Source organism: Durio zibethinus, chromosome 17 (assembly GCF_047325235.1).
Source record: "Durio zibethinus cultivar Kanyao isolate XHJ-2024 chromosome 17, ASM4732523v1, whole genome shotgun sequence".
NCBI classification, from domain to species: Eukaryota; Viridiplantae; Streptophyta; class Magnoliopsida; order Malvales; family Malvaceae; genus Durio; species Durio zibethinus.
In genome coordinates, this window is record NC_143178.1 from 2,936,937 (window position 1) to 2,963,030 (window position 26,094).

The 26,094-nt window shown below is 33.9% G+C and overlaps 1 protein-coding gene and 1 pseudogene across 6 annotated transcripts; both read right to left on the bottom strand.

Annotated features, from left to right (window-relative positions):
* Positions 1–1,575: 1,575 nt before the first annotated feature.
* Positions 1,576–11,559, bottom strand: LOC111277244 (oxysterol-binding protein-related protein 2A-like). Of its 6 annotated transcripts, none has more exons than XM_022863567.2 (12): positions 11,433–11,559; positions 10,835–11,334; positions 8,676–9,035; positions 7,068–7,164; positions 6,230–6,675; positions 5,293–5,448; positions 4,477–4,644; positions 4,225–4,365; positions 3,793–4,023; positions 3,566–3,676; positions 2,166–2,357; positions 1,576–1,959 (listed from the first exon to the last, which is right to left on the bottom strand). In XM_022863567.2, the coding sequence occupies exons 2-11, from the start codon at positions 11,237–11,239 to the stop codon at positions 2,178–2,180; spliced, it is 2,295 nt and encodes a 764-aa protein (XP_022719302.2). In that variant the 5' UTR covers positions 11,240–11,334; positions 11,433–11,559; the 3' UTR covers positions 1,576–1,959; positions 2,166–2,177. The 6 variants fall into 6 exon arrangements, with proteins under 6 accessions (XP_022719302.2, XP_022719286.2, XP_089602211.1 ...); XM_022863551.2 differs by having other exon boundaries at positions 3,566–3,679; XM_089746085.1 differs by lacking the exons at positions 10,835–11,334; positions 11,433–11,559 and adding an exon at positions 9,883–10,272 and having other exon boundaries at positions 3,566–3,679.
* A 12,501-nt stretch (positions 11,560–24,060) lies between these two features.
* On the bottom strand, positions 24,061–24,948 carry LOC111286702 (putative lipid phosphate phosphatase beta pseudogene; annotated as a pseudogene).
* Between the last annotated feature and the right edge of the window lie 1,146 nt (positions 24,949–26,094).

A 26,094-nucleotide genomic window follows, 5' to 3' on the forward strand; every position in this document is an offset into this window, starting at 1 on the left:
AGAAGATCGGGAAAAGGAACAAGAACCCGACGAATCCCTTTTCCTAAAAGTTACAACCAGCTGATGCGGGGTGGGGAATCAAGATATATTATTCAAACATTAATTCAATTATTGTTTAGAAATAAAGATTATGGTATTGTCTACCATATCCTTGCACCTTGCCGGATTCTCTCTCCCTCTCTCAATAGGCAGAATGGCAGCACAAAAATCCATGGCAAGGGCTGTTCCTCTCTTAAATCCATGTCAAAATTAATTAGAGCACAAAAATGCATATGATCAAAGTTTGGCACCATCGATATTTGCATGCAAGCAATCACGTGAAAACCTTTCCTCCACTTTTAAAAGCCATATGCATCTGGTGCCATTTCGGCCCGTTGGGCAAATGGGATCCTGTCCATTTGTTGCTCATGTCCCTAGCTTGGGACGCAATTAAAATTTTTGAGCAGTGAAAGGATCCTAGATGGTCAAAAATATCATACAGATAAGGCCAAAATCTCTCTCTCTCTCTCATAATTTTGTGGAACCATAATAATTTAAGGGGTGCTGTCATGTTCCTGCATTCACGAAATTAAGCCATAAAGGATTGGTGGGTTTTATTGGCCTGAAACCAAACTGATCTTTGTAAAGGGAAATACTTTTCATTGTTGCGAAGCTAAGCCCCCGATATAGCGGATAACTATGAACCATGAAGGATTACATGATGCCAGGTTCTAGTGCAAGATGTCAATTTCGACCGACACTCATATCATGAGGAAATGAACAAGTCATCGATCTGGATAATATATGTTTCCCACAATTTTTTTAACTGTAATATCCAAGTTTCAGTCATTCAATCTAAATTTGTAGAACTGAATACTTTATACACTTGGAATATTTTTAGCCACTAACCTCATAAAGCAATGACGTCGGTACAAAAACAGTAAGGTAGATTGAGGCCCACCCTACGTGCGAGAGATTTCTAGGAATTGAAGGGACATGGAAAACAATACAGCAATGAAAAGGGAACATGTGGTGCAAGTGGGAGGTACTGTAGATTTGTCCTCAATCTGGTAGATATGACCAGCGGGAATCATGTGCATTTCCGAGGATAAGGATTGTCGTACGCCTTGCTCCTCGTGTTTCTTTTCCCCTCTTATCATCTGCTTTGCAGGGATATGACATCCGTTGGTGGAAGCTTTACCCTACACACACCAAGTAGGGAAATGTATGACGGATCCTGGTGAAGATCTGGTTGGACCCAAATATAGGATAAAAATCCAAACGCCAGCACGTGTGTCAGATCATGTTTTTTCAATTAGATATAATCATTTCATATTTTTTGCTAGTGTGATTTTTGTTTTATTTTTTATTAAAAACAATTTCTCCAATACTAAGACAAATCATTAATTTAATTGAAATTTACGAATCTATTAAATTTTTATCTATAAATTTTTTAAATTTATATATAGTCGATCAACAAAAATTCGAGAGATTCGATTAGAAAGGATTTTAACATTTCCCATTTCATTATTGGAACATGGAGACCTATAATGCAATGTTTAGATCTGCACCAGCAAACACAATCAGACGCAAGGGTGATGCCAATAATACGCTTCTCTTTCTCTTTTCTTTTCATTTATTAATTCCTAGGAAGAAAATACAAATAGTTATGATATGAAATTTTCAGCCCATCGGCTCATTCAGTTGAGGGAGCTAGAATAAATGAACTATGGAGAGATTACATTACGCAAACAATTCCCACAATAGAGATTATATTACAGAAAAATTTAGGCTCTGACCTATCCATTATCTACTGACTAAAGATCAAACTCTTTTAACTTTGGATGTCCCTTGGGTCGACCATGTGAATATTGCTATGCAATCTTTCCAAACAGCTAGAATGGTAATCTGGAATCAAAGCTACTTTATGTGTTCAAGTCTAAATTTGCTCCATGATTAACCCCCGGATGTTTGCCCATTCTACATGATCAGCAAATTTACGCATGGTCAGGTCTAAATGACAAGCCAACCAATTGCAGCAAAAAATGGTAGCTAGATTATGGACATTCAAGTAACAATTATCAAGCTCTTTTTTTTTTTTTTCATTTTGCCTTTCAACTGAAACAAGATTACTAGAGAGGCATCCGCCATACACATGTAGTTTTGAAGTTAATGCATCTACTCACCTAAAATTGAAGTCAGGATCGTTCAGAGGAATCAACAAGTTCTTCATTGAATTCACCAAATATATTTGGACATCCATCCCATTTCCCCTGTTCCCTTGCTTCCCAATAACCGCCCACATAGCGGAAGGATCCATTTTCATCATCTTTCTGGAACCATCTAGGCGTCCACCCATTCTCTTGTAATTTTCTTGACTGTTCAAGACCAGAGGCAATGTGAAGATCAGCATTAAAAGCAATAATCTAAATTGGACCCCGCCTAGAAAGAGAAATAGAAATTGTTGCCAATATGTCTTAATCGACTATACAATCTAGCAATTTTCTACCACAGCAATATGAATCATGTCAACAGTTAGAGCATTCATTTCTCATTGCAGTAAGAGTTGCTTCTTGCAACAAAATGGTTTCCAAACCAGTATTAATAAGTTCTAAATGTATGTTGATATAATTGGTGTACAAGTGTGAGATAGCTATTGATTAGGATATGAGATCACCTTGAATAGAATTTTGTTTAGGTAAAAATCCTCAGATATTAATAAAGGGAGATGAATTTTACCGATCACTTAACTGTCCATATCAAATATCCTCCTCATCATGCAAGTGCTCTAGAACTGATGAAACCACATGATGACACGACAAGTTGACCATTATATCGTGCTACAATCAATTTCTCATTTATCATGCTAATTATCAATTGGAATGAGGTGCCATTGTTTTATGGTGAACATTGACACAATATTCACATCTCCATTGTGCTTTGTACAAAATCATTCAATTGCTATTGCCGACATATCCAGATAATTTAAGGTCCCGGAAAATTAATAGGATTTTCTTAACAACTTTTTACCAACAAATAACTACTAAGCAATTATGTGTTTGAATCTGCAGCACTGAAATTGACATCTCACTATTGTTAAATTTTCTAGCCTAACAGATCTTCTGAGATATATGGCCAAAAAAAAAGATATTCTGGGAAACACTCACATCTTAGTTTTAATGAGGGACTTTTTATGTGTTTGTGTATGCAAACATGGACAAAAAGACATAGGCCAAAACGGCCACCTCATGTCATCACTTATATCATAAGCTCCAATAAAAAAGCAAGGAATCAAGACCAACTTTTACTTCCTAGACTTGAAAATCATGGCATTCTGCAGTTAAATTTGAATTGAATTAAAATTTGATATCACTGATTTTTCTCACACATGTTTATCAACCCCCAAAGCAAATTCAGTCCACTTAAGAAACAAACAATTCATTCATAACCAGATTTAAAATATAGGCAAGGTGTAGAAGCCATGATGCATAAAACATACCATTGACAGTGTCCGTTCAAACACCATTTGTCAGCAAAGCGTAAGCATATATAAATATATATGAAAACAGAAAAGGTGGAAACATACCATTCTCTGCCTCCTTTCCAACCGTTGTTTCTCTGCATTTGCTCTATCATACTCCCCATTCTCCAAATGACGTTGGTCTGGTCTAAGCCTAGAATCCGTAGGGGGTAGCTTCTCCTTAATCCGTGATCAAATACCCAGGATCAGAAAAAGCTATAGAAAACAATTAGATATGCATAAGAGAAAAATGAAAATGCTTATGAGAAAGTGATGCAACACATCATCTCTACCTGCAGTCCTGGTGTTAGCTCATTTAGTGTGATTGCAAATGATGTTAAGTTGTAGCGAGTCAGATTAGGAGGTGGCTTGTCCCTCTTCCATAGCAAGGAGGCATTTGATGAAGGACTGTAGTCCTTTGGCTTGCCACTCCCGTCAGCATTGATATAATACATGCTGTCATCCCATTTTCCAATTAATGTTCCAACCTTTTTACCCGTAAGGTCTTCAACAAACCCATGGACCTAAGTAATGTAGGACAGGATAAACAATTTACTACAGAAAATAACTCTTTTTAAGACACAGAAGGTAGACTAATATTAACATGAAGTAATAAAGCCAGGATAAAACAATTGCATAGATAATCCATTTTCTGGATTCTGAGAAAAATAACTGAATTCGCTACTAGAAAGAAACTTAAGAAACAATTAGATTGACAACTAAACCTGGTGAGGGTTCCGGTCAAGAATAGACTGCTCTTTGAATTTGAGTTTGCATGAATGTTGGCGATTCCCGTGAATGTGCATCAACCCATGGTGATTGCAATACACTTTACCAAGGATAAGATTATAAATAGTGGTTGTTACCTGCAGAGAATGAAGTTCAAATAATTCATACCATGCAAATAGAAATGGAAGCTAGAATATGGAAACACCAAAGCAGCACATCCAGTATATATACAGCCCAGTAGTGCACACCTTGCTCCACTGAAATATTTCACCATCATCAAACTCTAGGGTCAGAATTCCAACAGGGTCAAGCTGAATTGACCGCCCCCAAAACTTTGTGCGGAGGTTACTATCGCCCCAGAATTTCCACCCTTTACCTTCACAATGACAGGCAATAAGGGTTGGGTGATGACTAACCTGTTTCAACTTGAAAGGTAAGTCATATATGCTATGAAAATTCAATACAAATATTTGAACATTTACATTCAGATAAATAAAAGCAACTATTTGGGAAGGAAAGTCCACCGAGGACCTACAAAACTAGAGTAATTCAAGTTTGCTCTTTAAGTTCTCAAAAAACACTTTTGTAATGTTCCTATTCACTGTTTTGAGAACCTCAAACCAATAATTGTTTGAAGATGAAACATTCCTTCCAAGAACTGTCCAGGGAATTTTCATTTTCCAGATAAATGGTTCAAAACATTATTCTCAATAATTTCCAACATCTTGGTTATCCATAATAAAGAAGAAGATGATGGAAGTCCTTCGCTCTTTCTTTCTTCTTTTTTTTTCTTTTTTTTTTAATAACAAAATCCTTGGTTTTGTTGCTTAAAAGCATCTACAATACTTCAAGACATGTCATTTTCTTCTCAAGGCTGTGTTATTTCATTTATCAAAGGGTATGCAAAAGTAAAACATCAAGTTGACTTTCTCCTCACTGACAAAAAGTCAGAAGCCCTAGATTTAATCAAAATAAAAAAATTTTCTAATTTGTCAATTTAAGTTCAATATAAGGCAGTACGTTTCTTCATAAGAAGTAAACTCTATTAGATCTTGAAGACTGACCTTCTCAGAGAAGAAACGAACTCCTTTGTCAGGATAGTCTGCTTCATAAGTTTCTCCTAGTAAAGGATTGAAGGGCTTACAGTGTCGGCCCTCAGAAGACGCATACCCAGAAACAGCAAATGCAGCAACATTAAGAATCCGCTGGAGACCGTTCCCCTGAGAATATAGCAGAAAATCTAAATAGAGCATAAAATCAGATTGCACAGATATAATGCAATAGCATCTGCTGATGTTCACAAAACCTTTAATAAGCATTGCAATAAGTCCAAATTGTGGGGATAGCAGAAGTGGAGGTTAATATAACAACCAAAGCACACAAACCTAAGGGGTACACTCAGAAGTTGAACTAACAACATCATCCTCAAGAAAGGAACAAGGAACAACTTGCTACAAAGGCTAAAAGAGCATTTCCATTAAGTTGTTTATACAGTGTGAAAATATGTTTTAACTTGCAAAACCTTAGTCCAATCATAAATAAATCAATAAATTAGCTCCAAATATTATATCCCGACTAGAAAAATATATATGTGAAAGGTATAGAACTGCATCCATCTACAAACCAGAAGACCAGCTAGAAATTCAACCCAACATATGGCAAGGGACAAAAGGGATGACCAGCCTTATCATAATGAGTTAACTTAGTTACACCCTTCTTCACTTGTAACCATTTTCTTCACGCTCCTACCCCTCTCAACCAGAATGATATAAGATCTATCGTTCAGAGAGTGGCAAGTGGACATCCTACAGTTTGACAGATTATTCATCATTACTCTAGACAACATCAGTTAAAGAGCGAACAGCAGCTTTCAAACTCTAAAACTCCCTCATGTTGCAAATTGTTTGAAACCTTGATAAAATTTTGATATACCCAGAAAAAAATAGTGCACATATCAAGAGAAGCACGGAATATTAAAGGTGGAATGTATGAATAACATACTTCTTTTCCATACTCGTAAGCTTGATCCAAAAGATAAGAATATTCTAGGTCTTCAAAGCATTTCTGAAGGGATGATATTGGTTCATTGAAGTAAACAGGTAGACAAACTCTTGTTAGATCCTTTCCCACATTGTCTTTAATCATAGACCAAAGGCTAACCCCTTTCTCTTTTTCAACTGGATCAGGAAGCTTTTTTCGTCTTTCAATTTGAGGGTATCTGGACTCACAATCTTCTTTATCAGCATGCATCTTTTCCACATTATCAAATTGATTTTCAGTTTCTTTCTGATTATCTGCATTATCGGCTGCCCCTCTTACAGATCCACAACTAACAATGGGTTCGGTAAAATACTCTTTTGTGTCATAGAAAGTGGTTTCATCTTTGTCAGACACTTCCTCAAGCTCTTGTTTCTCAATATCATCGGATGATTCAGTTGTGCTGCATTCTGAGAACCCAAACAAGATGTCAGGCTATAAAAAACAGGGCAAGAAATTAGTAAAAGGTAACAGAGCTTAGTACTAAGATAATTTACTCACTGCAACATTTCCACCATTTAAGTTAAATAAAATGAGAATGATGATAATGAATAAGGAGAAGACAGGAAATTGCCATTGAAACTTAGATAATCAGAATGTATTTCTTACTAAACAAAGCATATCTCAAACTATATGACATCAGTTTATCCACGAAGTGCTACAATGAATAAGACTATAGGTCTGTACAAAATGACAAAGACTACCTTCCTTGGCTAACACAATTTAATTACAACAAGCAAACAAGCTGTTGACATTGATGCATTAAGAAAGATGGAGCCAAAGTTACAGATAGGGTATGTACCACTATATTTTCCACGCCCTATCCCGGAATATTCATGCTTCGTCAACTGGTAGTCTCCATCATGAATTCCAGAGGTTTCAGCTTCAATATTAGCTGCCTGCACATGCCAAAAAACAAAACCAACAACAACCACCTCCTTAGTATCTCATAAACAAAAAGCTTAGCACAATAATCCATATGATGAATCACAAAGAAATGTCGCATTATGTAATTCATAAAAGAATCAACAGTTTAAAAGATGAGGTAACTAAAATCAACAATTATAAAGACAACATTTTAAAAGATGAGATAATTAAAACACACTGTTTAAAAATGCCCCCAATGTGATTATTAGGATTTAGTTGATCAACTTGGGATTCCATTTATAATTTGGATTTAAGGGAACTTCCCATAATCCTATCTACTAAGAGGATTAAAATTGCAATAGAAATACTTGTTATTATAATGTTACAAAATGCAATAAACCAATCATACCAGTACAAAGAATACCTGTAATTAGGTTGTTCGACAATAAAGACAATCATTGCACGCCACAAGAACAACTGGCTTTCCCCTCAAGAACTGAGGAATATGGACAACTTCTCAAGTCTAAGTCCTAACTCCTAAACATATTATTTGCACTTTTGGAAATATAGACTAGTAAGTGTTAGCTTCTGCCCACGCGCTATACCTCAAACCAATTGCAGGTATACAATTATGATAATGTCTCAGTGTAGATTGACAATGCAAGGTCCGAAAGCCCAAAAATTTTCTTATAGATTTTGATCAACTTTTCAAAAACATTTGCTAAGGCAAAGTTTACAGCTTTGAGGGTGGTCAGGAATCAGATATTGTGTGGACGGAAATACATAAAGAACCTCAATTCCAATTCCCTGATAACTGATGAGAGGTTGGAGAGGTGATGTCTGGACCACATGAGAAACAATATTGATATGAAAAGTTGGAAAGCTAAAGATAAAATTTATGACCACAAAAAATTCAATAAATTATACTACAAAAGTTTTAATCAAATATACAACAATGAGAAACAAATTGCAAAAGCAGAACCAGTTTCAATTGGTCACTAATTAACCTCCATTATCTTGTCACTTGTATAGCCTGGAGAAAACCCATCAGCTCTAATGCATCAAATAACAGAATATTTTTCTTTTACTATTGAGCAAGATCATCACCATTCATTTCCGCTGGTCATAAACACAATCACATGATAGTTTCCATCTTGTTATATATGAAGATTAATGATACTATTTTTATTTGGTATCCATACTAACGTTCGAGAACAATAGCTGCTCATCCAATGATTCACTTTAAATGCAAGGCTCCATTCGTTGGGCTAATTAACAACTTGAGCCTCTCTGAGACCTGCCACTCTCCTTGTACAAAACACCATAATGAAAATAAAATGCTCTTTATTATTTAATTTCATTAGGTTGAACTTGATGTTGGTCCAAGTCTCACTAAATTGATCTTAACTTAACTCAAAAGAAAGAAACTTATATCAATTTCCTAAATTATTTAAGTTTAAAAATTTTATTATAAAAAACTGAATAACGAAAGATCAAGCACGTTCATTCAAAAGTCACATAGTATTTACTAAGTTCATATTACCTCCAACTGCCTTAATGTGTCAAGCAAATTAGATCTTTCTTCACAAAGAACTTTAAGTTGCCCTTGTACCTCCGAGAACTCTGAAAGCATAATCTGCTCGCAATCCTTCACAAGGCTATCACTGACTCCCTCCTCAAGCAACCGTCTCTTGAGCCTATCAGTTGATATGGACAAATCATGGGGGACAAGGGAGAGGTTATTGTTTAGCGGTCTCAGAGGGAAAAGGCTCCTGGTTGATACCAAAGCTTGTATCCAAGCAACCCGATCTCTCTTTGAATCAGTTCTCAAATGAAGGGTCTTTGTAGCAGTGAAAATGTAAAATCGTCTGTCATCAGATTTGCTCTCCCGGAATGATGAGATCTGCTACAAGAATTCAATTAACAGCCCCATGAGTTATGAGAGAGCTCCATTACATTGGTATAATCACATTATTAACCATGAATTTATATGCTTTCATTTCATGATCACAAAATAAATTCACAGAATAAATGCATGAGTGAAACATATATAAAAAGTCCATTTCCAAAAATAAAAAGGAGTAAATGCTATCAATTCAAGATAATACAAGCTGAAAAGCTCAAAATTAAAACCTTGCGTCCCTCGCCGAAAGCATTATTGGTGAAAATTTTCTAGAATCGCTGGAAGAAAAATAAATATCTGTAACTCAGTCCACCGACTCCGACCTTTAGGCTAACAATGCCAAACCTCAGCAGGAGCTAAATCCATTTACACAAGATTTTCAAACAAAATAACCAGACTTTTTAAGTTTTCAACGAGAGAAAATTGTTTTAGCAACAACTAAGTAAGTCTCAGCTGTAAGAAAACCAAACCCAAAATTATCACCCAAGCCGATGCTACCTTTTGAGGATTAGAACTGTCAAGGGATAAAACAAAGACGAAGAATCACCATTTGGATCTACTCGTGCATAGGAGAATATACTTAAAACCACTCAAAAAGAAATACTATTATATATCCTTTCAGTTATCCCGTTTCTAAACAGGGTTAACAATTGGCTAGAAAAGAAAACAGTGTTCAACAAAAAACTCTATACAAACTTAAACCAGTAAAATCCCACCAACTAGACTCAACTCCCCACGCTTTCTTTTTCTTTTTTTTTTTTGTTTATTTCACCAAAAGAATCAAACCAATGCCTAAAAACTAGAAAAGAAGACTATATAAAAATATTAAAAATTAGCAAGAAATTACCTCTAGATTACGAGACAAATACTACAAAACCCAAAAAGGACGGCAACAAACAAAAACCCACTTCGACATTTCAGAGAAATACTCCATCCTCATCACCGCTAAATTTCTACCTCGTTTCATCATTTCTTTTCCTTTAAAAAAAGGAACCCTCTTCAGTCATCACCTTGAGTGAAAAAAACAGTACCTTGATTCTTGAGAAACAAAACTACGGCGGCTAGGAATTTAGGCAATAAATAAGTTGAAGAGAAAGGAGAGAATCTGATAAAGCGTAGAAGCGAGAAAAAGGCCAAAAGATCAAAAGCAAAAGAAGAAAAAGAAAGGATCGACGTTTCAAGTTGTTGAATCATCGTTGATGGCTTTAAAAACTTCAACAACCATCTATAAAATACCGATTAAACGATGATGTGACCACAGCTTAATACCTAGACCTACAGGATACCCCCTCACAACCCTCCAAGCCCACCTGCTGATGTGACCCACTCTACATAAACAACCAGTTAAAACTGTAAAAATATATATTAAAAAAATAATTCGATGAAAATTGAAAATCACAAAACAAAATAGAAAAAAAGAGAGAGAAAAATAAAGTCCACAGAAGAGATTTTTCGGGGCCTTTTTACAGATCACACAGTAAACTACATGCCGAACAATGCAAGAAACCTGCGGTTCTTGCTCTTCAATTCCCCCCTCGCCCTTTTCTTTTCTTTTTATTTTCTTAGCTCAGATATCAATGCCTCTTTTTTCTTTGACAATTTCATCTTTTGAGATGCAAATTTTCAGGGGCACTACAATTGGTATAAAATTACATAAATTGGTAAAACTTCAGTTAAATTTTTCTAATAACTTTTTATATTACCGCCAAAACGGATCATCCTGAGGCCCGATCATCTATTTCTCCTTTTTCTTTTCTTTTGGAATTTTTTAAATTTGATTTTCTTTTTATGAAATATACCTTTAAATGAACAATGCCAACGGTTTTCTGGTGTTTCCGTCTACCGCTACAACTGTCCATTCTCGAAAGCCGATTGGTTGAGATATCACCGATCAATCTGACGTCATCGGTGGGAGAGAGGAGGTTTAGAGTCTCCGGCCGGCGAATCTTCGAGTAAGACAACACTCCATTACGAAGCAAAAACCACCTGGATCTCCATCCTTTGCCGTAATTAGTCCACTTGTAGAGAATGCCGGCGACAGTGCCTTCGGATCCTCCCGTCATCGCATTACCCGTTTCAGATCCAGATAAAGCCCCCGCCAGCATGCTCCTAGCTCGAGTCAACGAAGCCTCCGGTGACTGGTCGCCGACCCCCGGACTCTCCAAGGATATACAACACAGCGGATGCATTTCCTTCACCCGCATTTTCTCTCCGATCTCAATCACAACCAAAAGTCCTCAAAATATAAATAACCATTCAACTGTTCACTTTTTCATCGACAAAAAAATCGAATCAACAGCTGCAACAAACAAAAACAGGTATAACAACAAATCAGCATACATGTTATTCACTTGAAAACGAAAAGAACAACTTATAAAAAATAAATAAATAAAATACCGTAAAATTTGCTTTAGGGTACACAGAAAAGAAATTTTTTTTTTTTGGAAGTGGTGGCAACTGAGTTAAGAGGTGAACTTTGTTTTGAAACTCTGAAACGGATAGATTCGTAATGGAATTACCAAAATAAGGAACCTATTTATGTAATTTTATTAAGATCGCAAAGTTAATAAAATACTTTTTAATTTTTCGAAAAAAGAAAAGAAAATAAAAAAGGGTTTGGTTTTTCTTTTTATAGCGTAATTAAGGTTGTGGCAGAGTTGTAATTAAGTGAAGAGTTTTTATCGGGACGGGAGATATCGGTGTGAAAAAATGTATAATATTATTGGTAAAACTATATATCTTTTAGGGAAGGATTGTTGAATAAAATGACTGTGAGTTGATGACGATTGACGACAGGAAGCTGAGAGCATGAGAGGAATTTACTGCGTAATCATGAATTTTTTACATAGTTTTTTTTTTTTAACCTTTTTTACTTTTAACTTTTGTCATCATGGTATTTTTGGTTGTTTGAATCTAAAGTTTTGACCTGACACCAAAACCTATGAAAGCAAGAGATCCTCCTTTATTGACAAAATACTGCTACTCAAAATCAATTGCCATTTAAGGGAAAGCCTTCGGAAATATAATAAATGCTTTTTTTTTTTTGGATAAGTAGGAAGTAAATACTTTTCGTCTTTTAAGTTACATCAACAATATATAACAAAAGATAATATAAATACTATTGTTGTTGCATTTAGAACTTAACTGTGTAGCTTACTATGCGTTTTATTGCCATTAATAGTTGTTTGTAAGGTTAGTTGGCAGGGGTGAAGTTGGAGGTAGGTGGAGATTATAATGATTTGGATGAGAATGAATTCGCTTTAATTTTTTTAATTATTATATAATATTATAAAATTTTAAATTTTGAATTAAATTAAATTTTATTGATTAATTTAGTTTGATTTATCAATTTTTAAATTTTTTATATTATTTTAATATATTTAAATAGATGTTAATATAAAATTATTATTTTTATTTTATAAAAATAATTAAAATATATATAATACGATTAAGTTTAATTTTTTTATTTTTTATTTTTTGATTCAAAAATTAATCTGAATTTAATATATATTTAATATTTAAATTTAATTTTAATAAAATAAAAAAATAAATTTAAATTAAATCGAATATTATAATTTTAAATTTTTTTATTTTTTATTTTTTTTTCACCCTAAAGGTAGATAAAAGTTGCACTCCTTCAAAAAAAATTTATCTTCTTTATATTACAATGTTGGAATTCATCAAAATATTATCTTAAATCTCTTCTTTTTCTTTGAAATTACTTGATGGTTCCATTATTACCCAATTCTTGCCTTTACCTCTGTTGGTTGGTCTGATATATACTTTATTTTATCAAAATCCTAGATTAACCTTGAATTAGCTATATAGGATGATTAAAATCTTTCTCCAAAGTCAATCTTTAGTTTGAAGCTGAATCACAGTACTTCATATACACAATTGACAGGTTTATCTAACAAAAGTAAGATGCATTTAAGAGTAAGTTTTTTTCTAGTTAAAACAATGGAATTTTGGTTTGCATTATTGAGCTCACGAGCTGTGTGGCCCAGCAAGGGCGAGGAGGGGACCTCTGCAATTGGCGGTGGTCATGCATTTTTCTGCTCAACACAGTGCTGCCACCGTCTTTAGAAATCCCACAAGTTGGGCTACGCTACCATCTCTTTTTGACTTTTCAATGGAGTTTCGAGTGATTCAGGATATGAACGTTTGGGTTTTTTTTTTTTTTTTCGAAGAATAAATGGGAAAAGAAAAACTTTCTAGTCGTCCTTTTTTTTTTGCTTGATTTGTAATAAGTAATGACAGTGATGCAACAAAGATTATTAGCGATGATACAAGAAACGAAGGGAAAAGTTAAAGAGTAGGAGCAGAGAGGAGCATGGATGATGAACTCTGCAGGTCCGGACCATACGAAAGAGTGGACCGCCGGGTCAGGTAGTGTGGGACGGATCTGGGACCTGATGGTGGCTCGTCCAGCCTTCTGAGACACGTGTCTCCAGCAACAAGAGTAATTATCTCCCCCTCCCTCCATTCTGCACGCTTCCCTTAATTTCTTCCACGTATTATCTCTTTTCTAGAGCAACCCTTTACTGTTACTCTCGCTGTTTAATTAAATTTAGTGATTGGTGTATTTATTTTAAAATATTAAAATTTATATATTTATATTATAATTTATATAAAATTATGTATAATAATTTATATAAATATAAAATATAAAATATAAAATATTTTTTATTTTATTAAAATTATATATAATTATTATTAAAATTTTAAATTATATTATTTTTATATCTAGTATTTTTATTTTTATTTTTATTTTTATATTATATTTATATCATATTATTACCTCATATTTTATATTATTAGATCTACGTTCAACCAAATAATTTTGTCATTTTGAGGAAAAAAAATGATAAGAGATGGAGAAAGGTTTGAATTTAATTAGTGTTGGGGTTGTATTTTAAAAAATAATAATAATTTAGTTATCTTTTTGACCCTTTTGTTTACTTCGTTCAGATATGGGATAATTTGTCACTGCTGACTGACGAGGAAAGTAGAACTGAGCCAATTCGAGTCAAGCATTCAGGCGAGCCTGACTCACCATCTGTTGCAGTAGTCTAGAAATTCAGATTGCCCTAATTAAACTAGAGGCTAGAGTAAAAACTCAAAAGACATAAAAACAGGCTATAAGCGAATACTAGCTAGGTGATTGAGATTGAATTATTGACCAGAAAAGGAGGATAAGAGGTGAAAATTTAAACCAAGAATAGCCCACTAAACATAAATTTCTTGCCTCAATGTTGTGAGGGGAATTTAAATTCAATTAAATTATAAATTGTTGTATACTAAACATAATCTCAAATTCATGTATTAATTATTTAATTATGAGTTCGGTTTAACCTTTAAATCATAATACTTGTAATTTATTTTTATCCTCAAATCATGATTTTTTTATATAAAAAAAATCATCAATTGGATCAAATGGGTCATAATATTTTTTTTAAATACTAACATATATAATTATTAAGATTTCAAATAGGAGACATATAGATTATAGAAGCGAAGAATCAAATCCCAGCAATAGTTGAATAAGTAGTATGAAAGATGGGAGCTGGGGAAAACAAATCAAATCACAAACACTCAACCCAAAAATAATGGTGTCAACTCTTTGTGAGACCAAAACTATCTATGTTATCTCCAACCCATGTGTCTGTATTAAGGGTGTGTTAATACCCCAATTGTTATGGCCCCATGTCAAGAGACCTTAACATTGTCCCAATCACAAGTCGCTTCTGTGCATCAATCTTAAGTAGGCAAAGAAGCTTAGCTTTAAGCCCTTGAAAATGCCACTTTATTAATCAAGGGAACATTACAAAATCGTAACCCCACCATTACAACTAGTTTGGATTATGAAAGTGTAGAGCTTTTTTATCCTATCCTTTTGTTTATATGTATGCACTTATGAAAGAGATGTGGTTTGGTGTTTTAGCTTTTTAATTTCCTTTCCTTTTTGAATGGGCATAGCTTCAAGCTTGCACTGATTGAAATGGGTATATGTGTTTGTTTTATGCAAATATAAAGAGATACGTGAAGAGATTTTAAGTTTAAAATAACAATGAGGGCTTTGCTTGGGATGGGATCCACATGCATCGACATGTGGTCAGGGAGAGGACGACGCCTTGACGCTAGGGTTTCTGATGATGTAATTAAAGTCTTAACATTTATGCCATGATATTAATATTTATTCTTTTTTTTTAATAATTCGTATATTTGTATTATATAAATTATTAAAAATTTATATATTTATATAATATTTTATGTAAAAATTACGTGTTATAATTTGTGTCCACATAAAAAATATAAAATATTTTTTATTTTACTAAATCTATTTATAATTTTTATTAAAAATTTAAATAATATTATATTCATATTTTTTATTTATATTATTTTCATATCATATTACTATATAATATTTGAAATAACCATATCTAAATGCTAATAGCCTAATAGTTTAAAAAACCAGTTTTCAATTTTGTCATTTACTTATTCTTTTTATTCAAATCAAATAAATTAATTAAATTAATTAATGTAATCATTTTCAAAATGTAACATTCAATAAATTTAATATTTAAATTTTAAAATCAGCAACTTATTTTTCTATCATCAAATTATCTTTTATAAAAAAAAAAATTCCATGAATGTTAAACTTTTGTTTCAAAGTTTTGGATTTGAATATTCGATAAGTATATTATTAGCGAGTAGTTGTGTTTAACCTACCATGTGATATATAATGCCTAGCTATATAAATAACTTAAAAAAAAAGGAGCTTAAAAAGGTATAAACAAGAATTGTGGCTTTTGGGTTAGATTTGTTATTAAATGGCCTTTTGAATTAATTAGAAAATGTTGATTAATTCTTGGTATATATATATTGGTTTATGCGAGCATCTTGGTAGCAACTAATTGGTATAACCCAATTTTGTTCGTACATCTTGCGGGCAAAAAGCGAGGATCATCATTTCCAAGTTGTATGGGATAGTGTACTCCAATAAATTATAAATATATTTCTGCATGGTTGCAAGAGATTAAGCTTTTTATGCAAGAACTGTGTTGTTGGCTGTCTGATGATGCTAGCAGGTGATGATTCAAAGCTGCTGCAGGGAGACAAGAAATTGCTTCAAAAGAAATGGAGAAAAAAAAATTATTATAACCAGGAGCCATGTGATGGAGTCCTATTTTTGTCCAAACCAAGTGTGATTTTTCCAGTGTAATTGCATTTGCTATGATTTTTTTTTTTTTTGCAATAAAAAAATATTTCTGTTATTGATCGAATCAAAAATTATTTAATAGATTTGATAATTTAAAATACGATAGGATGATATAATAATAAATAATAAATAAATAATATAATTTAAAATTTTAATAATAATTACATATAAATTTAATAAAATAAAAAAATATATTTTATATTTTTATATCAATACAAAATTTTGATATATAATTTTTATATAAAACATAAAATAAATATATAAATTTTAATATTTTATATTAATACAAATACATAAAATCATTAAATCTAATCTTCATGAGATGAGTGGGTGATGATCATAAAAAAGTAAAGAGAAAAGCTAACATGATTTTATGTAGCAAACTAGATAAATGTAAGTAAACTGTAGGGAGATATTTAAAGATCAAAACAAGAGGCAACAACTGAGATTTTTTTTTCCTTTATTTATCCTGGTGGGACTTCTTCTAAAAGCCTGCAGCTTCGCCCTTTACTACATAATTTTGATGGGAAATTTGAATCCAACACCCCCGAAAAGCAATGGCCATGTCAAAAGAAGAAAAAACAATGATAATACTGAAATTATGGGATTCCATTGAAGGAAAAGGTGGGTTGAAAATGCAAAGAAAGCAACAACGTTCAATCAAATCCATGTTTCTCAAGTACTAAACAATGAACAGTTTTCTTCAATGGATATAACCTAACCTCCAGGTGGGAAACAACTCATCGGAGCACTAACAACCGGCCCCCCCTCGGCTGCTGATGTTTTGTATGCATGGACCAACACTTCGATGCTTCCTCTGTCATCTTATTTTTTTATCATATCAAGCATTAAAATGTGCCTCACCAGCACAACATGTGCCTGCCCATAACGTATCTTCAACATGAAGCAAATTTTTGAATCAGATAGACTCTGTGGTGTCCTCCACAGGTCACAGGGAATCAGATTTTCATGTTTCTGATGATATGGCTTGCAATTAATTCCTTCCAAGTTTGATGGATTCACGACAATATATAATAGAGAAATCATCTGAATGGATTCACACTTTATAAAAAAGTATATATGAATGAAAAAAAAAAAAAAACACTTTTCAAACTAAATTTTAGATTTTCAACTTAATTAAAAATGAATTTTGTGAATTTTATTCGAGCGATTATAGTATGTATAATTGTAACATGCAGGTCAAATATATGAGACGTTCAATCTTAAAATTTATAGTTTCTTCAATGTATCATTTTCTATTGTATCATTGATGAAAGGACGTAATTAGTACAGCAAGTGAAACAAGTCCCCACAAAGCAGAATTATTGCGTCATTGATCTGTGTTTGGTTTGGGAAAGCATGCGAGGTGTAGTACTATGGTAGCATGGAGGGGGGTTGTAACTGCAATAATGTTGATGCACAACTAACAAATTAATCGTACTACATTGGGAAACATACAGGCTTTTATAAACACTTTTAGGAGGGAAAAAAACTTAAATAAAGTTCCTTAAATAGAATTTGTAAAGTTTTTTATTAAAAATGAATAAATTAAAATTAAAATTAATATATTAAAAAATTTTGTCATATAAATCAAGTGAATAAAATTTAAAAAAATTTTGATATATATTTTTAATTAAAATATTGATAAAATTTTTATCATTAAATACATATCAATCATATTTAAATTATAAATAATATTTTTTATATTTTTTTTATATATCATTGATCTTTATATTAAACTTTATCAATTGATTGATTTTGATTTTTTATTAAAATTTTTAATAAATTATAAAAAAAATTTCATATAAAATTTGTCATGTGAGTGGACCCAAAAATTTGTTCAGCACGGTGTACGTTTACTTAAATTTGGTCCTTTGACCTAACTTTTAGCCCTTCCTTGATTTTTGTTATTTTGGTATTTTGAGCGTTTAAAGACTAGGGAAAAATGGCTGGTTTGATTTTTTGTTAGTAAAGCGAAAGTTGATCAAATTAAATATACTCGTAATTGTCACCTAAAAATTAATAGACTTTGACAAATCAAATTTAAATTAGATTAAATTTAAAATTAAATTTAGATGATTTATATAATTATTTTTAAAAAATAATATTTAGTATATTTAAAATTCAAAACTTAACATTTATAATTTTTTTATATTTTTAAATTGTGACTTTTTATATAAAAAATAAATTAACTTACTTGAAACTAAAATTTTAAAATTTCAAAACTTTCTCATTGCTGTAGAGGCATCAATGACTATCAAATTGCACTGAATGGAATTATTATAGCAACCACACTGAAATTTCAGCGCAAAAAGGCAATAGCTGGTTTTGAGTACAAAACCAAAATTCCAGTTTAAGGTAGACAAGGCATGAACGTGTTCAAAAGACATGGCATGTGCTTAAGGAGCAGGCGAGGTTGATTGAAAAGCCAGTACCACCAATTCAACTGCATTGAAATATAACCAAAAAAGTGTGCATGCCTCCCAGTTGTCGTCGATAGAATTTGGAGTTGAAACATGGCGCATGAGCCCCTTACCGAATATCCTGTCTGGTAAAGGATGACGTTTAACCAACCTGTACCCTGGACGAGCTATCAACATGGTTTCCAATGAATGCCTGGTAAATTTCTTTTACAGACAATTATTAATGATGACGGGAAATATACATTTGGTCAAAATCTAAGAACAGTATCTAATAAAAAATGTACCAATGGGAGTTTCTGCAGTCAGCTCTTGTATACGGGAAAATTCGTGAAAATGTTTTGTTGCTGGCTGGTTCTCAAAAGTAAACTTAGACCGACTGATCATCAATTACACAAAAGGGTGAAAATTTGGTGCTAACTTCATGATGACTCGTGGGGCAAAGAGGACAGGGATTCCAAATGATGCATTGCCTTCATATCCCTGGAAACTTTTTTCCAATGGTTTTTCTCTCCCAAACCGTGTCAGTCCTTTTTTTTATTTATCTCTTTGGGTTCTGAATCTGCCCAGGTCTTCTGTTGGTGGCAGTGATGGAGATGATGAAGAATTGAGTACCTTAAGTAAAATCCAACAGACATGTAAGTCCACAGCTTCACCTTACTCAGATCTCCAAATCCAATTTGACTCAGTGGTCCAAATCTGAGGCTCACGAGAATGTGTCCAAACTCTTATTTTTAAGGTGGCCACCAAGAAAATATTGGGTACAAAAACATTTTTTTTTTTTGCCAGTGGTACAAAACAAGTTTAGCCATCGCTTTTTCTTGAGCTGCACTCACAAGCAGCTGCTCCAGAAGGTATATGACAATGAGCTTAGCACCAAGCTGGCCTCACTCAACTCAGACCTTTTCCTAAGTTGGGTCACAATCATCAGGCTTTGACTGGTCTACCCTTTTCAGAAGCTGAGAGATTCCGTGCTATCTCCATATTCAGCAGAAGAAACATCAAGTGACCGAGTCAATACCATCTCCTTCATTTTGGATACATTTATACAGAATCAGATGTTACCACTTGCTTAATTTTGGATACATTTTTACAGAATCAGATGTTTTCTCTAAACAAGTGTGGAGCATGTGTTTGTCTTCCAAGAAAATCTAGACGGGGAAAAAATTGCTTTTGCCATTCAACATTTAAAAAAAAAAGGAACCATATCTTCATGAACGTAGAATTTTCCACTCTGGATTTACATTACCGATTTAATTCTTAGTAACAATATCAATAACGAGTAGGATATGCTCTAACAGGCAGTGAGTTGAGTAAACTACACTAAATCTCTTTTCAGGTTATGTTCTCTTTCAATTTCTCTCAACCGCCCAATCTATCACAGCCACATGCTCTATTTGTTTGCGCTAGAAATGATTGAGGTTCTCCGCTTGGTACAAAAACAGCTTCAGCTAGTTTTCCACAAAAGACAGGCTTTTGAAGGATCAAGTTAAGATAATGAAAACTATGGGAAAAAGCACACATGCAGATAAGCCAGACTATCATTCAACAGAAACCTCTCCTATCTCCAGTCAACAACACATCTGCAAACTGGCCATCAATTCAAGCCTAAATGCAGACAGTTGTAACAACACAGCCCATGTAATCAACAAGCTTGATTTCCATGGTAGGACCCCCGAGGACGTGGATTTGAGGCTGTAAAGTAGAAAAAATAGATAACTGCATACTAAGGACAGACTGTATCTAGGATTCTGCATAAAAGAACAATGTGATTGCAATTTCATTGCACAGTAAAGCATAATCAGAACATCACATGCATCACTTTTCCAGCTACAACTATTAGAAATGGACATGGAAACAATAATGATAAGAGTCACGTTAGGGCACACCAATCCAATGTTTACTTTGAGCTTCAATCAATCATCTGTCTGCCCCACATCGACTCTATAAATCAAAAAGAGGCACTAACCTGTTTCTATCTAGGTAAGTTACATACATTCGATCATCATCTAGAGACAGAAGCAATGATGCAAATAACAACTTCCACAACAAAAGTCAGCATTACACCAGGAAGTCTATGATATTACAATTAGTCAGTCAAACAACGGCACACCACCCTATAAGATACGGCTATTCAAAAGTAAAGAAGATCTTTGATGAATGATTGAGCTAACCAGTTTCGAGTTCTATTTCTGCTCTCTAAGGTCCGGGGAAGCAACTTTTCAACATGGAAGCACCAAAAAAGATATGGTAATCCATAAAGCCAATGTAAAAGAGAGGGAAATCAATGAAGCATGAAGAAATAATAGTAAACTTGTATCATGTGCAATAAACCTTTTCCTTGATTGACCAAATCATTCAATACTTTTTCACCTTTCCTTTATTTGTCTTTGTTCTTTCCTTTTTGACTAAGCAATCGTAAAATTTATCTCCATAACAAACTACAGACCTTTTAAACACCAGTGAAATAGCCTTCCAGACATCTTTACTCCATGCCATAATAATATAATAGCTATGATGAGCCCCTGAGCTGCACACCTGCGAACATGTCCCATCTAACCTTAATAGCCAATTATGCACTTGCTTCTGTACGAGTAGCCTTCTAAATATCTGCAAGAGACAATTCTAGACTTCCCTATGGATATATCCAAACATTTCCATGGGGCATATAAAAAGATAATCAATCCCATCTGCTAAAAAGATGGGCAACCAGTAGGAGATAGAACAAATAAGCTGCATTGCCTTTACATCAATACCACATAGAAAAGCAAATAAAATGCAGAGTAGAGTCAAACATGTAATTGCAAAAACTCCGGCTGGTCCAACCAGAAACCATCCCATGTTTGATTGGAATAAGAAGGTAAGAACCGCGAGGAAACTGTTTCCATTTGGACTTAGCATCCACTATTTAGAAGTAGAATCTAAGTATTACCATTTGAAAGGTAAACCACAGTCTTAGATAACTTTCAACATAAAAATGCATTGTACAAATTAAAACAAAGCAGTTAGCCCATCAAACTTTAATATTTCAATATTCAGTTTCTTCGATGATAGGGGCGCCAATCATGCCAACATTTTCTAGGCATCAAATGCCAGAGATGATGATGCATTCAAGATGTATCAGATTCTTTTTGGCATGTGAATAGTTGTAAACTTTTACCTCCCCCCCCCCCAAAAAAAAAAAAAAATCTTCGAGAGAGGTATCTCCTAGAAATCACACTTAATTTCAACTAAAGCAATTTTCTAAAATAGTGACTGTCTTATGAATTCTTACTTTTTCAATTACAGATCTCTGAGCATCATAATATGAGAAGTTTACCATCTGTGAAGGAAACGTTAACTAATACCAATATGACAAAACCTTAGGGAGACAGAAAGAGAAGGTTAAAGTCCCTGCTGTTTATACTAAGCCTGCGTACTCAAACATATTTATATCAGACACATCATACCATAGAAGAGAGAGCATTATTGAATGATCCAATGATTTATTAACAAAACTTTCTTGAAATTTCTTCAGCTGATTTATTTACAAGAATTGACAAAAACATGGCATAATCACATCAGAGCAATGTAATTCAGCCTATGTAAATCGAAAATGCCACAAACATTGAACAATATGTAGGCAGACTAATTAAAGAAAGGAATATGTGGCAAAAGAGGACAGCAATCTCCATCACTTTGTCACTCCAGAACCAAGAAACTATGCTGAAGGCATCTGATATCGTGAGATCAATATAAAGTTTATTCTCCAATACTAAGTATGGGCTAGCAAGAAAGAAACCTAGCATTTGAAAAGATGGGCTAAGCAATGGATGGATTGAAATGTTTGGCTTAATTGAACTTAAGAAAGAACCTTTATAATTTGCCCTTAAAGTTGACTATCGCCTGCATTAGCATCGGTCCAATGATAGCCCAATATAAAAGTGATTCTTTGCAAGGAAATGGCACCGAATTCTCTTGAAAAAGAATACTTTACCAAGTTTCTCAGGCCCATGAGTAACTTTTACATGTCTATTTGCACAAATGAGCTGAAATAGGATTACTAGAAAATAGTTAAAGAAAAATATAAAAAAAAATTTTCCAATCTACCATGGATGATTTTCACTACCTGTTAGTCCAGTTAGACCAAAGAAACAATTCTATCAAATACTCATCAGTAAAATAGCCAGACAATTGCTATATTTATCAAATCTGGTATCCACCAGTCACCTTGGATCACACAAAGAGGATTAAAATTATTGAAAGAACAGGCACAAGTAAGGTGGGACTAGGAAAAAAGAACAGTAAATTTCATTTGACACTCCCATCCAAATATATCTATCATTAAACTCTCCAGAGACAAATCTTTTGCTGACAAAGTTGTTTACACGGTTCACAAAAGAGACGTGCCAAATTAGGCAGATTAAATAAAAGAAAATAAATTAAAACTTGGCATCTTTCATGACTCCGTTAAATGAAAGAAATGAGGAAATTCAAGTAATCGGTTTTAAATAATTTTCAACAAATAAAAAATGGAGTCGTAAACGTACACTTCATTGCTGAAATGATGGTCATCCAGTTTATGTCAAAAATGCCACTACATTTTTTTTTTTTGGTCCTTAGGAAGGCATAGCCCTTAGGGGAAAGGGGGAGGTCCTGACTCGAAACCAGGACTCGGTGTCCTCTCAGAGCCTACTTGGCCAAGAGGTGGAGGACAAAACGCCACTACATTGGCCAAATCAATGAAGCAACTGAAATATAGATCAAATACCTTCCAGCATGCATATATCATTGGCTTTAAAAAATGATCTTAGAGGGACAATAATCATGTTTAACTAAGTCTCTAGTTACCAAGAGCAGATACCAATTACTCTATAAAAATATATTTGCCTTGTTAACCAAAGTATTGGAGTAAAAAATACTAGTTCAAACTGATTTAACTCCTTACAACCAAATCCTTCATGTCACAAAAAAATATGAATAACATGCACACTTATAACTAGAATCGTGATTTCTAATGGTTGATAACTTAATGCAAAAGCTTCTCTATCAAAAGAAGGTCACTGATTTTATAGGAATAATCAAACTCCAACTCTCTGAACTCAAATAAAATGCAGGATCATGAACAGCTTGATACACATGAAGAATTTGGCAATCAAACTTCATTCAGTTAACAACAAGCAACGTTCTGTTTATAGATAGAACTACCTTCCCCATTCAATCACTATAAATACCATAAAGCGTGACATTGGTTAGAAAATATGCCAACAAAGACATGCTAAAACTCATTCATAAAGCTGACTGATGAATGTAGCCACTCACTCAATGCAATGCTAAATGACAGCAATAGAAAAATTATTGCACAAACATTTCTCAAGCTTCTAAGTTGTACATCAAAACAAAGTTTTGAAATCAATCCATAATGTGATTATCATAAAATGCATTGTTTGATATTGAATCATCAACAACTTTCACATCAAATATTACAAAGAAAAACAATTCCCCGTTTAAAAGAAGTACAAATTTTTGCAACAATACTTAACCTCTTACCTTTGAGAACGCTGCCTAAAACTTCAAAAACCGAAAGGCAACAATCCCTTCAAGCACCCCAACGAACGCCCCAGCCAAAACGTCAAAAAGGAAATGCCTTCCAAGCAAAACCCTTGAAGTAGCAGTCATTGTAGCCCAAACCCATATACCAAAAAGAACAAAACCGGGTTCAAATTTAAACCATCGTTGAATAAAATCCGAAACAAGTCCCATGTCATTTCGGAGAATAAGGTGGAAGAGAGTAGCTAAAAATAGAACACGTGAAGCGTGGCCACTTGGGAAGGAGAAGTTGTCGGCGTGAACAGCGGGGGACATGCTGGGATTGTAATGAGGACGGGCATGGCGGAAGGTTAGTTTGATGAGGCCGATCAAAGCAAGGTCGAGGAGGAGGCCGAGGACGAGATGGACGGAGAAAGAGGAAAAGAAAGGGGAAGCGAGGAAGAGAGAGAGGGAAAGAGGGAACGAAAAGCGGAAATCGGCGGACTATTCGAGTAGGAGGAGGAGGAAAGTTGGAAGAATGGGTTTGAATAGTGTGTGGAGGAAGTAAGAGACGGTGGAGTCTAGGGTTATTAGGGGATGGAGGAATGGTGGCGATGATAGGGTGGCTGTTTTCGATGGTGAACCCATTGGTGGTGGGGGTCCGCCGCGGTAGCGGATGCCGAGGTGGTTGGAGGCTTGTGATGGGGCCAACTCAGAAACGACAGTTTACAGTTAAAGTTTACAGTTAAAGGGAATGTTTGATATGATTACTTGGTTGATCTGATTGGATGAGAAGGCTGAGTCAGTAAATCGAAACGGTGCCGCTTAACTAATGTGAGCCATTAATATGGGCCGTATACATAAACGTGCCTCATAAGCTGACATGGGCCAAATTAGGCCTCTAGTGTTTTATTTTGGGCCTAATTTATATTGACCAGCCCAATGTGGTCCAAAGAACATAGTTGGGCTCCAGCTCATATGTCCAAAAGGCTGCCTTAAGGGTAATGCTGAATTAGTGATACAACAATTAACAAAATAACATAGAAGGGTACAGTCCAATCGTAAAAATTTGAAATTTTATATGGAAAGTTTCGGATTTGAATTTTTCTTAATAAGACAAACGAAGTGAAATGAAATTTCTAATGTAAAAAAAAAAAAAGACCAAACAAAAATAATAGAGAGATGAGCAAGGGGAGGGACTTGATTCTTGAGTCATTTCCATATTGTTACTTACCTGACCTTTGGGTACAAAAATCAGATCAAATCCTCGTCATAAAAGATTCAAGACTTTTTTTTTATTAAGATTTTGTTATTCTTATTAACTCACGTCAAAATTTCGTGATAATCCCCACGAATCCATGCGTTCATTCCTGGAAAAATGTGGCATCTGCTCAGTCGACGGTCGTGATAGAAAATAAGACTTGTTAGATTACGTTCGAGAGTCGAAATTAATAATAATAAAAGATAATGTGATTTGTTCGTAAAATATTAAAATTTTAATTTTGATAAAAATAAGTAATAATTGAAGAAATAAACGATATTCAAATCTTAACGCTGTCCCCTCCCTTCGTAAGTAAGAGCCATTATCCCATGGGCAGCACCAAACTTTCTGAAGTAGAGAGACTCGCTGCCAAAAAAAAAAAGGAAAAGCGTAAAGGAGAAAAAAAGTTGTCGTTTTGTAAGTTTAAATTACAATGCTTTTTCAACCTGCTTTGTCTCTGCCAGTTCCATTGTCTTTCTATTCTTTTCTATTCTTTTCTATTCCAGTCTGTTTTCTCTGCAAATTCAGACTCCTATAAAAAGAATCCCTCCCTATATATCCTGGAATTAAGGTGGGAAATTAATAATTTAGGGTTTGGTATGTAATTCCTGAAGTGCCCTAAGTATTGGGTGCGTCAATTGGCCAGTG